The sequence below is a fragment of the Poecilia formosa genome, unplaced genomic scaffold, assembly GCF_000485575.1.
Source record: "Poecilia formosa unplaced genomic scaffold, Poecilia_formosa-5.1.2 Scaffold29, whole genome shotgun sequence".
NCBI classification, from domain to species: Eukaryota; Metazoa; Chordata; class Actinopteri; order Cyprinodontiformes; family Poeciliidae; genus Poecilia; species Poecilia formosa.
This window is the reverse complement of record NW_006799968.1, coordinates 2,231,628-2,246,075: the sequence shown is the minus strand read 5'-3', so window position 1 is coordinate 2,246,075 and position 14,448 is coordinate 2,231,628. Positions and strand designations below refer to the sequence as shown.

The window sequence follows — 14,448 nt, the reverse complement described above, 5'->3', positions numbered from 1 at the left end:
GTGTTCTTGGCTTCACAAAGGATGGAACAGTTTGTTCTTTGCTGCCATAACTGTAAAGCAGGACTTTCATTGAGGCAAACAAACCTTTCAGGACAATATTTACCAGACACTGTGAAAAGATTTGACAAAAAATAGTCTGAGGAGTTTCCCGACACACAACAAGCGCAGACGTGTTTGTTATGCGTTGCTAGTGAGGAAATTATACCATCCATCCGTCTTTGTGTCGTTAGGGTCGCCATATTTGTTTAAACAGCTCACCCAAGACAACACAGAGTGACTCTCTGTCTCACCAATGTTGTATCTAGGATTTTGTAATCTTTCAGGTGCAGTGTCGCGTGGGTGCATGTCGTCTTAGGGTGCATCAATGAGACCTGAAAGCCTTTAATTACATAATATCACACCACATGCAGGATGTGTCTTCACCTTGTTTTGATGCACTGACTTCATGCTCAGTTTAGGCTTTAGGTCTCTTAGATGCCATAACATTTTCATCAAACACTTTGGGTTTTTTTCCAGCGGTTGCCTTGATGGGGTTTCTACCCTTGTTGCCCTTTGGCACCATTAACACATTTCTGAAATATAATCCTGTTAGGAATCACTGGACACAGTTTTCTCTTGGCCTCTGCTTATTATCTTCAAGGTGCATATGTCACTTTATTATGGCTGGCATAAGTTCACACGCTATCGCATATAAACGGAATGGAAACAAACATAAATTTGTTCATATTGCAAGCACAAGCGTCAACGTATTTTATTAGCTTTTAAAAAACTAACATGGTTGTGCATTATTGTAAAGTGGAATAACAACTTTGCATTGAATGCAAAGTTGTTGTTTTTTTGCTGATTAACAAGAAGAAAACTTCAGCGTTCTTCAATATTCAGCCTCCTAGAGTCAACAACTTGACTTTGGTTGTTTTTGTTTCAGCATAGCCCATTCAAAAAAAAACAAACAAACATGGGACCTGGGTAGACGGGTGCCTGAGGCTGCAGCCCTGGGAAGCGCTGCCCTTAAAGAAAAGGCATCCGCCTTCAGAGAGCAGGAACATCTGTGCTCATCTGATTAGATTTTTTTTTTTTTTCACTCATGTTCTTTGTAAAGTAGCTTAAGCTCTTTCAGATGAGATGGCGACGGTCCTTCCCAACATTTAGTTTTTGCAGCCACCTACACGTTTTCTTCCAGGATTTATTTCCATCAATTGCTCCATTAATGGATCAAAATACAGAAATTTGACTGATTTAGGTCATTTTATTTCTTTCGTCAGTGCCATCGTCATATCATGCCAAACTGAGCCTGTGTAGGCCATTGTAGCCTTGAATTGCAGATTACCAATTCTAGTTTTGTTTTGTTTGTATATTTTCTTCCTGTCTGAAGGAGTTGCGTTCTGGTTTTCACAGCCTGGCTCAAAGTGAACCTCTTTGCCCTTGTTACCCAGTTGCCTTGTGACTCGGCTCATGCTGCCCTAGTAAATCTGGGGCATGTTTACGCTCGGCTCTTACAGTCCTGGCAAGAGTAACACCTACCATGCTGCCAAGCCATCACCCCCGCCTTTTATGTGCTGTTAAACTCTGGAAAAGGAGGGGGTTGATCCTGCTCCCTTTTTTTTTTTTTTTTTTTTATTTTATCCTCACTCTGCCGTGTGTTTGCATTCATTTCTCTGCAGACTGCCACTTTTTATGAGATGTCAGTTTATCTTAACGTTGACACTCTACAGGCTTCTAGCTGGTTCAGCTTTGACCAGCTCGTTCTTTTTAAACCAAAATGAGGAAAAGGTGCCAACTAAAATTAGTCTTAACGTTGGACCCACAGTGGCATAAATGCAGCTTTACATGTATATCGCACAAGGTTAGTTGAGACAATTATGTAATTATCTGTTCGTCCTTTCCACCCCATCTTGGTATATACTGGGGAGCATGCGAACATTTAATCCTCAAAAGTGACGTGTTGGAAGATGAATTGGGCAAACGCAACGGGTCCGATCACCTCCCAAACCAAACCTCTGGAGTGTTTTCTCTACAGCGTGTCGGCGGTTTGTGACCCTGAAATTTCATTCCAAATTTCTTCAACTAATTTTCCTCTGTTTGACACTCGTGTTGTAATTCGTAGAGCTGGTGGTGCCTGCCAGTTTACTACATAAACACAGACAATAAGGCAGCGGTGTTGATGGTAGGTGCGATGATCCCTGGCAGAGAGCCTGACCTGCTGACAGCCAGCTGATTAAACCACCGGGTGATGAATGGAAATCGAGTTTGAGTGTGAAACTGTTTATATCCGTAGATGCTACATTGAGGTACTCCACTGCATCATAGCGTGGAAAAAAAACTCAAAAGATAACCTCTTGAAATGGCTGCATCTTGACATTTGTTACTGCTTGACATTCAGGTTTTTTTTTTCTTCTTTCGTTCTTTTTTTTTTTCTTTTTTTTTTTTTGTCCGGTGTGCATACTCTGTTTTTCATAGGTCAAGTTCTCGGTCCAATCATCCCGGTTACCACAACTCCCTCAGACCCATCCACCCCCTGATAAATACTCTTTGTCTGCCCTCTGAGTAAAAGTTTCATGAGTTTGCTCTCCAGTGCTCGTTATTCCATTGTCCGTCTGAGAGACTGTCACCGTGATTTATGTCAGAGAGTTTTAATATGCCGAGGAGAGGCTGCCGTTTGGTTCCAGCGAATGTCCCAAACCCTTGGGAGCCTTGACAGTCGGGCCATGATATGTCCCCCTTTAGGGAGGAGACGGCCCTCCTTTGTCTGCCAAGTGTCCGCAAAGTCTTAGGATACGCATCTTTATGAGCATTTATGAATACTTTAATTGGGTTACCTTTACCTTTTTCCCTTTCTCCATGCAGGAAGACTTGTGTCCTGAAGGACCCACCAGTGACAAAAGGGAGTTTTTTTGTTTTGTTTTTGTCTTTTTCTTTCCCCCTCCCCACCCCTCTCTGTGCCTTGATTTTTAGTGGCAGGCCTCTGTCCTGATTGACTCCAGATGTCTCTGCGTTTTTAAAAGAGAGTAATGTGGAAAGGGCCCAGCGTTTTGAATCTGGACGAGATGCGGCTTGCACAGCTGGCTTTCACTCCCACAAGGGGAAGGATGATCATCTGCCAAACTGCCCTGAGTGCAAGATGAACCATTTGTGAGCACGTGGAGAAGTTTACGTCGCGGGCTGTAAACATTTACTGCGGTTTTCTGCCTCTATTTGCATTATGGCCCAACGCACCACCTGGGGCGTTGAAAATGAACGTGGGGCTTGGTTCCTTTTTTTGTTTTTTCTTGCCATCAGGATAGTTGGGATCTGAACTGGTTTTCTGGTTGTTCACTGGGAGTTTGGGGTTGTTGGGTGGGAGGGTTGTAAATGGCTTAATTGTGGCAGATATTAGCTTTTACAGCCCTGGCTAGAAGCTCGTAATCTTGTGTGGATAAACTCGTGGAGTTTGTGACCACTACTTTTTTTTTTTTTTTTTGGCACAGAGAGGCCATGGAGTGCGTTTCAAATGTTTGGAATAAGCAGGAAGAGACAAACATTTACAAAGACGGCCCTAAATTGCAAACAATTTAGAAGTATGACAAACAATAGATGGAGAGATGTAGCGTCCTGCTCATTTAATGCCTGAATGACTAAAATCACCCAGTGCAGCTCTTGGACAAAGAATTTTTTTAGGACTCTTGTGACACCATATTGGTCTTTTTATTTAGTCTTTTTGGAAAACCGCTCGCACATTAATTGTGACGGGGCGTAATCTAAAGGTAAACTGCTTGCTTTCAGCAAAACAAAACAAAAATAATGTGGTTCAGAAATGGAGCTGGAAATGTCAAGGATGGTTAAAAGTGTGGAAGAAGAAAAAAGTGGAAGTTGTTTTACTTCTGAAATTCAGAATGTGGACTTTAAATTTATTGGCAGTTCTAGTAAAGATGTTTAAAAAAAAAAGTTTTAAGATAACTTTATCTTTAATTGCAGTGACTCTCAGAGAATAATTTAACAAAATCACCGGTTGCACCGGTTGTTGGTGCCACTAAGTATCTCTTAAAAATAAAGTTTACCAGAGTTTCTAGTAACTTATAATTGGTGGTTCCTGGTTGCCTGGGGTATATTTATTACGCCACACAGGGACCCAGGTCTTTGAGCTGCTTGGCTGCAGAATGACTTACTTGGCTCCCGTGCACTGATGGCAGGATGGAGATGGAGATAAAAAAAAAAAAAACAGAGATCACTTTTGGAGAACTGTCTCCAAAAGTGCTTTTTTTTTTTTTTTTTGGGAGTGTGGGGACATTAAAAAAAAAATGTAAAAAGTGGTACATTAATGCATTTTTATGCTGAGGTTTTCAGGTGGTGTAAACTTTGCCAAACTACAAGGTTCTGACTGAGCAACTTTTACTCGTAGTTGAGTAAGGTTTGGCCTTCACTATCGGTACTTTTACTCAAGTACTAGGGTTGAGTACTTTGTCCAGAGTGGTCTTTTACCCAGCAAGTTGTTACCAAAACTCATTCATTAGTCGATCCTAAATTAGCTCGAGGCTAGAGACGCGTACTGACGTCTATTTGAACATACCAGCCTGAAATGGAAACAAAAGGAAACGTGCTTCCATGGACGAACAGTGAAACACGATGCTCCGACTCTCTTGTGCTTCCTAAATGGAAAAACAAGAAGTGGTTTTATCAAAGTGGAGCAACAAGCTCTACAAGTTAAAGGAGATTTAAGTGGTTTTCTCTCAGGTGTCACTCCATTCAGATTTGAGGTCATTTGATGGTCGTTGGTGGGTGGAACAGATGGGCATTATCATGCAATAATGAGCACATAAGATTAAAACTCGTCAAAGGAAGGACGCGGAAGGAAATCTTTAGTCCTTTATCCCCTCTGAAGAGCAATAAAACGGACAGCGTTTGAGTTCTGGTTGTACTCTGAGCATCAGGACATGTTCTGTACCCTTCTGTTACTTTTTGTTCTGCCCTTCTCTCTGATAATAATCTACTGTCTCCTCCTGTGTGTGTGTGTGTGTGTGTGTCTGCCTTCTTCCCTGTCCAGATGCAAAGGAGAGATCAGCCAAGAGATTTTCAGTGGGTGGCGTCTTCAATTACACCTCTCTGCTGTTGAGCCAGGAGGACGACATGCTGTACGTTGGAGCCAGGGAGGCGCTGTTCGCCCTCAGCCTCTCGGACATCAGCAAGACCAAGCTGCAGAAGAACGTAAGAGGAACAGCGAGCCAAGCGGGTTAAAAAGTCAAAACTAGAAATTCACCAGTCAGGCTTTTCCTGGCCAATCAAGATTTGTTTCTTTTTTTCCTCCTAATTGATTTAATTTACTAAAAAGATGGGCATTTAACGCTGTAAAGGTTTTTGTCTTTAGCTTGTAGATTCCAGTCTCAGGCCATTTAATTGGTCCATTTTTAGCAGAGTGTTTGTGCATCCTTAAAAAGTCTTAAATTAAAACTTAAGTCTTAATTTAATTTAAAGTCTTAAACTAAGACTTTTTAAGGACGCACAATCACTTAAGACTTAAAATAAGTCTTTAGTTTAAGACTTAAATCAAGACTTTTTAAGTCTTAATTTTAAAACTTAAAATGTCTTAATTTTAGATAGGACATTTTAAGGCCTTAACTCACTGCTAACAAACCCTACCTGGTTAACTAGCTAGCTCTTTTGCATTTATCATTAAGCTAAAATTTATGGCCAGTTGGCTGGACAAAGTTTGTACGTTTTGAAATCTGTGAAGAAATGGCTCTTAAATCCCATTCATACTGGTCTTAGATGGTCTTAAAAAGTCTTTAGGTTTGAGTTGGTGAAACCTGCAGTCTCCCTGTTTAGTCCAAACCTCCTACTTAAGTTTTTTTATTTTTAAGAAACTGCTGAATACTTGTCCTGCAGATGAGCCAAAGTTCAGTCCACTTGATCCATCCATCTATTATCTCTGGTTACCTTTTATTTTATTTGACTTACTCAGCTTTTCCTCCCTTTTTTTCCCCGTTTCAGCTGACGTGGGGAACTCCAGCTGGAAAAAGAGACGAGTGCAGCTTTAAAGGAAAGAACTTGGAGGTAAAAAAAAAATCAGTCACAATGAACATTTTTTTTTTGTACCCTTCACCATGTGTTCGGTCTCCCCTTGCGATCTGCTATTTGTTTCACATGTGAGGCAATAACATGAGCAGAGAGCTGACAAACCTTTCCAGCAGATACAAACAGACTCATCAAGTGTGCAGGCTCCCCGGGGGAACAGCTTCTTCTTCTTCAGTCTGTCTGTTAGCTTGTTGTCATGCCAGCTGTTGTGTCCCTGGGTGAGAAGCCTCTGTAATCCTCCTGCTGCAGTGCACAGCTCTGTCTGTATTACACAAAGCTCTGCAGGCAAACTGCTCTGTACAGCAGACAGGTTTTCCCAACAGCGTTTGAGGAACGGTTTCTGTCAAACGGCCTGCGAAAGCGCTGCCTCGGATAGAGAAAGTCTGTAGAAGTGCAGGATTTAAGTCTTCTGGGTTTGGATTTGCATGGAAAGTTATTAGCATTTTATCTGTTCATTCATTCATCCATTCATCATTCTTTCTTTATTGAGATTGTCTGACGATACATTGTCCGGATGTCAGTTTATCTATCCATCCTTCTGGTTTCCATCTATCACTTTTTTATCTATAGATTGATTGATTGATGATTGATCACTTGTTTTTTTATCCACCTTTGTCCATCCATCTATTCCTCCACCCATTACCTCTCCACCAGCAATCAGATGTTTTTATCCATTCATCTATCCCTCTATTTGTATCCATCATCCCTCTTTTCATTTATCCCTCGTTTTATCCATACATTCGTTCCTCTTTTATCCATTCATCCATCCAGCCATTCCTCTTTTTTTGTCCATACATGTATCCATTTGTTCACTCATTTGTTCATCATCCCTCTTTTTCATTCACACCTCCACAAATCCATCCATCACTCTTTTTTTTTTTATCCACCCACCATTAAACTGCTCAGTATCTATTGGAGTTTTTTCTTTTTTATCTATCACTCAACTGTCCATCCATTCATCCATTCTTCCCTGCCTCTTCATAATAGCTTGCCGTTTTTGCGGGTTCCATATTTCAAGCCCGTTTTGCTACATTTAAAAATCAGACTGAGGAGGACTGGAAACATGTCTGTAGAATATTGATGTAAAGTTACGGTGTGTGAAACATGGCCGTATCGTCGATACCGGCTCTCAGACGGTAACTTCACGATCAAACTTTTCAGCAGCTTGTTGAAATGTCTTTTGACTTTCTGCGTTTACCGCTCTCTCCGTTTTGTTTTCATCCAGACCGATTGCTTCAATTACATCAAAATTCTCCTGCGGCTCAATAGCACTCATCTCTATGTGTGTGGTACCTACGCCTTCAGTCCCGTCTGTGCCTACATGGTAAGTATCGATCTCTCATTCTGCCCTTTGTTCACATCCAGAAGTTAACGCATCTGCTGTATAGCAAAAAAAAACAACAAACTTTTTCCTCCTCCTCCTTTTACTATAACCCGTTTGAAGTTGGACATTCTTTTTAAAGATAAATTCAGTCCCTTTTATCCTCTGAGTCCTTGTTGGATTTTTCTCCACATGAAAGTAAATCCTGCTGAGGTTCAGAAGCTCCTAGAAAGAAATAGATTTATCAAGTAAGTGAAGGCAACTATCAGAAGACATGACATCGACTTTTACTGTTGGCGCTTCAGCTAAGCCTGGAGGCCGCTCTGCTTTTAAGCGAGAGGGAATTGACCTCCCGGCATTGACGTCAAAGTGGAGGGAAAACACGGCGTGGCTCGGATTCGAGATGACTTGGCAGGACATTGGGCCCTGAACTGGGATTCCAACAGCGAGTACGTCCTCTCTGGGTCTACAGAAGCACTCGACAAAACCCTCCTGTGTGTGTGTGTCCGTCTAATAATTTCTAACAATATAGGTCCCGAGATCCCGAATATCATCACTGATAAATGGTTTGTTTTTGAAGGCGCTCATCCAGACGGACACGGGGGAGTTTAGGAGAAATGTAACGGGACACTGAGACACTAAACAATCAGGATGACAGACACGAACTAAAACAAGCTCAGAGTAAAATCATCTGATCTGGAGGAGACGGGAGAGGGCCGCCCCGAGCCAGGGGCGCCACTTGTATGTTCCTGTCAGACCCCATCATGGGAACAAGTTGTCGTTCCTGCAACTTACCCACATCTAAGTGCCATTTCAGTGTAACTTCATTGCTGACGGGTATAAGATTAGTGTAACCCTTCCTCACTTTGCTGAATTTTCTGTTTCATTCTAGCTGAATAGAGTTCTCACATTCAGATGAGATTGGTGATTAATTGTCCCGTCGTACCATTTTAACACAAATAAAGGTCTAGATTTCTAACTGAGTGGTTTAAAAGCTGTTCTGTTGTGAGTTTGTAGATTTGTTGGTGTGAGTGACTCAGCTTTAGATTATTTTTGAAAGAAAAGAAGCTTTTTTTTTTTGTTTTTGCTAGAAAATCTTTTGTGCAAGCCACCTGCAGATGCACTTAGCAGAACAATAATGTAATTTTGTTTTTCACGAGTGCTCACTTTATTCTTGCCCCATGCATTGACTATGAAATAAAATAAAAAAGTGTTCCTCAAGTAGGGTCAGAGTTTGGACCCAAAAAATGCGAAGCGATTGAACGATTCCCGACATTTACGCGTCTCTAACCAGAGTTATTGTTACTGAACTCAAGTTCATCAAAGAACATGCTGTCTAATGCGTTTATTGCCTAAAAAACAAAATAATTTGCCATCAAAGGATCCCAGGATCCCAGGATCCATCAAAGGATCCCAGGATCCTTTGATGGCAATTTATTTGCCATCAAAAATCTGGAGGAAAAGAACTGAATCACGATCAAGCTAGTTAGCTGCATGTTCAACCATCAGAAGTTTTGTCTTTTATCAGTTTGTGAACCGTGTCCAGACCACCGATGTGCTTTGAGCTGTCAAATCGAATGCAGACAAGAGCCGACGGTAACGCAGTGCTGCCCCTCCCATACCTGTTGCTGCGCGCCGTCGTTGACTTGGTGAAAGAGGGGAGCTACGCTTCTACCTCTCATTCAAGAAACATTCAATACTGAAAGAATGCCAACCATGACTCCTATGACTGTAACTCTATAAAATATATGTATATGTGAAATATGCCACATAAATAACGATGGCAAGGATCGCTGGCAAAATAGTTGAACTGAACAGGTGCGATTAGCAAAAGTAGAAAAAGAAGTCCTCTTGAGTCATGATTAAAACCAACTCAACAACGTTATTCATGAAAATACTGAAGGTCGGATGCATTGAATCCTTTCATTTGTTCTTGGTGATGGCAAAAGATTTATTGCATAAATCTTTTAAAAGACGAGTCTTTAATAGCAATAACAGCTGCCCACTTTAGCTTTAAGCAGATGGCCCTTAAACAACAAAGTAACTCGAGATTAGTTTAAGCGAAAGATTATTTTGCATAAGTGAGGATTTATAGCCAAGATTATTTTGCATAAGTGAGGATTTATAGCCACCTGACTTCATATGAGGAATGAAGGGAAATGTAGTACAGCCTTTCAAATGGCGAATGAACACCTGATGATTTGAAGAGTTAAATGGATTCTTCTTGAGATTTGTTGATATAAGTTTAGAAAATGAGTCGGGCATGGGCGAGTAAGAAATGTTCGCACTGTAACAACCGTGAGTAAAAATGTGATCACGATCTTATAAAATGTTGCCATCAAATGAATAGGAGTGACATATACAACATAAAGTTAACGAAAATTGAAATTGAGAAAACATTTTTGTTGATTTTAAATAAATAAAAACAGTAATTAATGGGGGGAAAAACTACAACTAACTACAACTATATTGTGCGTTTATAAAACCGACTAGAATATACTGAAATTAGAGACGTATCCTTCGTTTTTGTGTTTATGAATCTATTCGCCTTTCGGCAAATTATGGCACTCAATACGCCACCTAGTGGCAGTTGCGTCGTTCTGCAACATGACAGCCAGTCAGTTGGCTGTTCAACAATAGTTGAATCAATTTTCGGCACCTAAAAATTGTCAAAGTATGGAAAAAAACTAAAACTGCTACTATAACTAATAACTAATTAAAACTAACAAATTGGATAAAAAAAACAGAACTGATTTATAATAAAAAAATAGAACTATTACAACCCTGCATAGTTCCTAGAAAGCTGAAGCTGAGCACTGAACCAAAGTGTGTAAAATGTGCAGATTTCCACTCTGCTGGGCGTCTATGGTGTGTGTATGGTGTGTGTACGGTGTGTGTCCTGGTGGAGGACATGAGCTGGACGCCTCAACCTCAACTTGCTCATTTCGCTGCCTCTCCCTGATCACGTCTTTCTTTCCCCCCTCCATTCGTCCCAGAACACGTCGACGTTTACGCTGGCGAGAGATGAAGCGGGCGAGGTCGTGACGGAGGACGGGCGGAGCCGCTGTCCTTTTAACCCGGAGTACAAATCCACCGCCATCATCGTGGGTACGTAGTAAGACTCTCGCTCCTCCTGAACGGCTTCCTCCCGGGAGCAGGCAGGAAGCGGCTTTGATGTGAGCGCCATCATTTTGACTCGCCGATGAGTCACGATGGAGCTGCTAATGTCTGCCTGCGTCAGAGCGTCTAAGTAGCCGGAAGTAAAGAGTAAGAGGGGTTTTTGTCTTTGTTTTTAACAGGCGATTAGTGAATAATTAACCTTGATGCTGTGGGTGTGGGAGTGGGTTTTATTCCCTCAGTCCCTGCTCTGTTACAGAGCTTACAGTGACTTAAAGCACTTAGACTGTTAAACTGTGCATCGCAGACACGTTCGTCTCTGAAATGGTTATCTTTGCACCAGAAAAATGCATGTCTGGGACAAAGGAGGCAAGAATCCAGTTCTTTAACATCTGAGGGATCTCACCAAGCTAATCGCCATTGAACTGGGAATAATTATTCATGCTTTTGTTTCCTCGCATTTGGATTATTGCACTATTCTCACGTCAGATCGTTCTGTTTATTGGCGCTGAGACTCTGGAAATCCATTTCTTTGGATGTAAAGTCTTTTTTAAGTTTTGGCACTCTTTTTTCGGACTTTAAAGGTACTATACAAAATAAAGTTTTACTTTAAAGTTTAGTAACGGTGGATATAAAACTCGAATATCCTTGTTAAATACTTAAATCCCAAAAAATTACACCAAAATGAATACATGTTCTAAATTTAATTTGGAGTTTTAACAATCAAATAATGTGCTGGGAATGATTGGAGAGAAAAAAACTCCAATAACTTGGTTACATAAGTGTGCACACCTTTTCTAGTGCTTTGTTTTCATTTACAGTGCTCAGTCTTCCTGAATACATGCCGACTCTGTATGCTGTAGACTACAATATATGCAGAATATATGTCACAGTATTTGTGGGAAACGTTTCGAGTTGCCTTATTCCGAAGATCTGCATTGTTAACAGAGCTGTTCACACTGAGAGCCACTTCCAATCAGGAGGAAATTGGTCGGTTCTGAGCACTTGCTAATTGATTGGTCCATCATTGGTTTACCGGTAATTCTCCTTCAATGCTTTGTTTGTTCTCCCCTTCCAGACGGGGAGTTGTACACTGGTACCGTCAGCAACTTCCAAGGGAATGAGCCGGTCATTTACAAAAGTCTGGGTCAGGGAACGGCACTGAAGACTGAGAACTCTTTAAAATGGCTTCAAGGTGAGTGTGTGTTTCTCATGTCCTCCATTAGGTAGCAGCCACAGCAGATAAGCTCTGAAAAGCAGCCGTCATTAGTGAGGCAAAGTCACTAATGGGAGCAAAGACGAGCCTCGGTAGATCGGTCCTATCGTCAGCAGCACTTGCACATCAAAACGGCATCAGCCGACTGCTGCTGGAGTTTTTTTTTTCTTTATTTCCTGCACGCTGCACACAATTAGGATGGCTCTTGTCTTTTGATCTCCTGGTAATCTGTGCAGAGTGGTCCTGATGAGGCATCTGAGTGCAATTACACAGAGCATCCTGTTTCCTCTACTTTCTCCGGACTCTGAGATACGACTTTCCAAACATTTTTTTTTTTTTTTCCTCTGTCTCAAAGCAAATATTCCATATTTAGTCCATAAGCGACCAAGGCAGAACCCCTTTGTCCAACTAAATGTCTGTCTGTCGTGGACAGATCCCGTCTTTGTTGGGTCGGCCTTCATCGAGGAAAGCCAGCCAGCGGGGAACCCTGTGGGCAACGACGACAAGATCTACTTCTTCTTCAGCGAGGCGGGGAAAGAGTTCGACTTCTTCGACAACACCATTGTGTCGCGGATCGCTCGCGTGTGCAAGGTAGGGCGCGGGAGTGTCGCACGACTTTTTAAAAAGAAACAAAAAACTGACTCAAACTTCCTGCCTGTAATCCTCAAAACAAGCCGGGTCCACTCCCGTGTCAAAACACGTCCGTCCACATTTAACAAGACGTCACGCTTGTTTGGACATAGCGGGGGGGGGGGAGACAATTGTTGGCACATTGAAGCTTTTTCTGTACAAACATGTTTTCAGCAGATTTCTGTTCCTCCTTGTCTGAATCATCATCGCCACCCCTCTCTTCCTCCTCCTCCCCTCCTTCCAGTTTCTCTGCAATGTCATCTTCCCCTCTCCTTCCATCTCCCTCGCAATGTCAGCTGCACTCGTCCATCCCACTAGGCTCCTCGCCTTTCACCAGCAGCCCTTTGAGCTTTGCAGGAGTTATTAGTATTTAAGGGTGCTTGCAGGAAAATGAAATGGTTTTTTTCTTATTTTTCCCGTCTTTCTGTTGCAGGGAAAACATACAAACTAGCTAACCGTTCCCCCCCTTTTCTTTCTGTTTCTTAACCCTCACTATGTTGATCTATCCACCTGGACAGACTTTGACCTCTTTTCATCTGTCTTTAAGGTTGCAAAACCGCTTGATAAACATCTGTTCAGCATCCCTTTTTCTGACTGATGCCTCTCTTTTGATCTTTTTTTTGTGGCGGAGGCGGTAATGTGAGGAATCACGGAGACAGCATGTAATCTCAAGTGACAGCCTAATGACTTAGTCCTGCAAGGCTCTGGTAGTCAGGGGCTGCGACACCTCCAGCAGCAGAGCACCTCCCAGCTTCTATATATGGAAATCATTGGCAGACTGTGGCAACTCGCTGCAGTTCAACTGTGCAACGCAGAGAGAAGAATAGCTTTCTCTGCTCTGTGAAGCACCTTTTATTTTGCTGGAATGCAGCTGCCGTCTTGTTTTTTTCTTTTTTTTTTTCCTTTGAATGACGTCTTTTCAGATGCCGCTTTATAGCCATACAGTAGGCCTGCTTGGTTTGCTCACACGTCTACCAGTGTTGTTTAAAAAAAGATGAGTTATAAAGATTAACGCGTTTTTGTCAACTTTTTTCAGTGCCTCCAAAGGCTCAGCTTGGTAATAAAATATAAATTTTCAGTCTTTGCAAAATATAATAGACACTCAAGGAAAATGGCCAATTCTTATTTGTGTGTATTTGAGGTGACATCACAAGAGGCAAAAACATGGTGGACTGCCGACTCCCAACTGAATTTGATAGATTCTGACCCATGTTAAGGAAATGTGTATGATATAGGAGTTGATCTAAATATAATTGATCTTATGGATCAACTAACGATTCATTGATAAGCGGCCATTTTCTTAAAAACCTGAGTTTTTCTTGCATCAAGATGGCCAGCTGTCTTTCTGTTAAGAAAAAAAAGTCTAAAAAACATTTTATAACATGTTGCTGTATCTCGCCTAAATGAGCGTTAAGTTAATAACTTCTAGAGAGAGTCGAGTGTTTACATTTCAAAACAGAACCGCATAACGGAGTCCCACACCGGACTCCGTTTAGATGGTTTCTCTTTTCTGTTCTGGTATGGCCCGCCATCTTTATTTCTGTATCAACTACTGCAGTTTAAGGATGACTGCAACACTAAAGGAAAGTTTAAGCAGATACAAGCCTGTCACAATGATAAATTGCCCCAGAAGTTATTGTGATAAACAATATTATTTTTAGACCATTTTCAAGTAATGTAATGACAATGGAAGTGAATTCTCAATGATCAATAAACATTAAATTCTAATGAATATTTTAAAATGTTCATTAGATGAACATTTTAAATGAACATTTTAACACAGGAACTGGAAAACATTTTAAATATCCAAAAATAAAGAAAACAAACGATAAACATTATGAATTCTGCCAAAAATTGGATTCCTGAGAAAACAATAAATTATCCAAATGGAAATGATGGGGCTCATTTTAATTTATCATGCAGTTAATTAATTTATCATTTATTGCATCAGGCATTAATACAGTATTTTGTCCAGTAGCTCAGTGGCTCGCAACCGCAATTGGTACCAGGCCGCGCAAGAAATAATTAAATATTCTGTTTTATGTATTATTGGAGTCTGGAGGATCTATTATTTTGAAAATCCTTTAACCGGATTCTCTGTTACTTACGCACCAACACT

General features: G+C 41.2%; 1 protein-coding gene across 6 annotated transcripts in view; it reads left to right on the top strand.

Annotated features, from left to right (window-relative positions):
- LOC103135993 (semaphorin-4B) overlaps nucleotides 1–14,448 on the top strand; it is a 67,596-nt gene that overhangs the window by 35,731 nt on the left and 17,417 nt on the right. For all 6 annotated transcript variants that reach the window (XM_016669990.1, XM_016669993.1, XM_016669991.1 and 3 more), the window contains 6 exons: nucleotides 5,018–5,178; nucleotides 5,962–6,024; nucleotides 7,271–7,369; nucleotides 10,363–10,474; nucleotides 11,562–11,678; nucleotides 12,133–12,290. In XM_016669990.1, coding sequence (XP_016525476.1) covers nucleotides 5,018–5,178; nucleotides 5,962–6,024; nucleotides 7,271–7,369; nucleotides 10,363–10,474; nucleotides 11,562–11,678; nucleotides 12,133–12,290 — 710 coding nt within the window. The remainder of the gene's footprint in view (nucleotides 1–5,017; nucleotides 5,179–5,961; nucleotides 6,025–7,270; nucleotides 7,370–10,362; nucleotides 10,475–11,561; nucleotides 11,679–12,132; nucleotides 12,291–14,448) is intronic.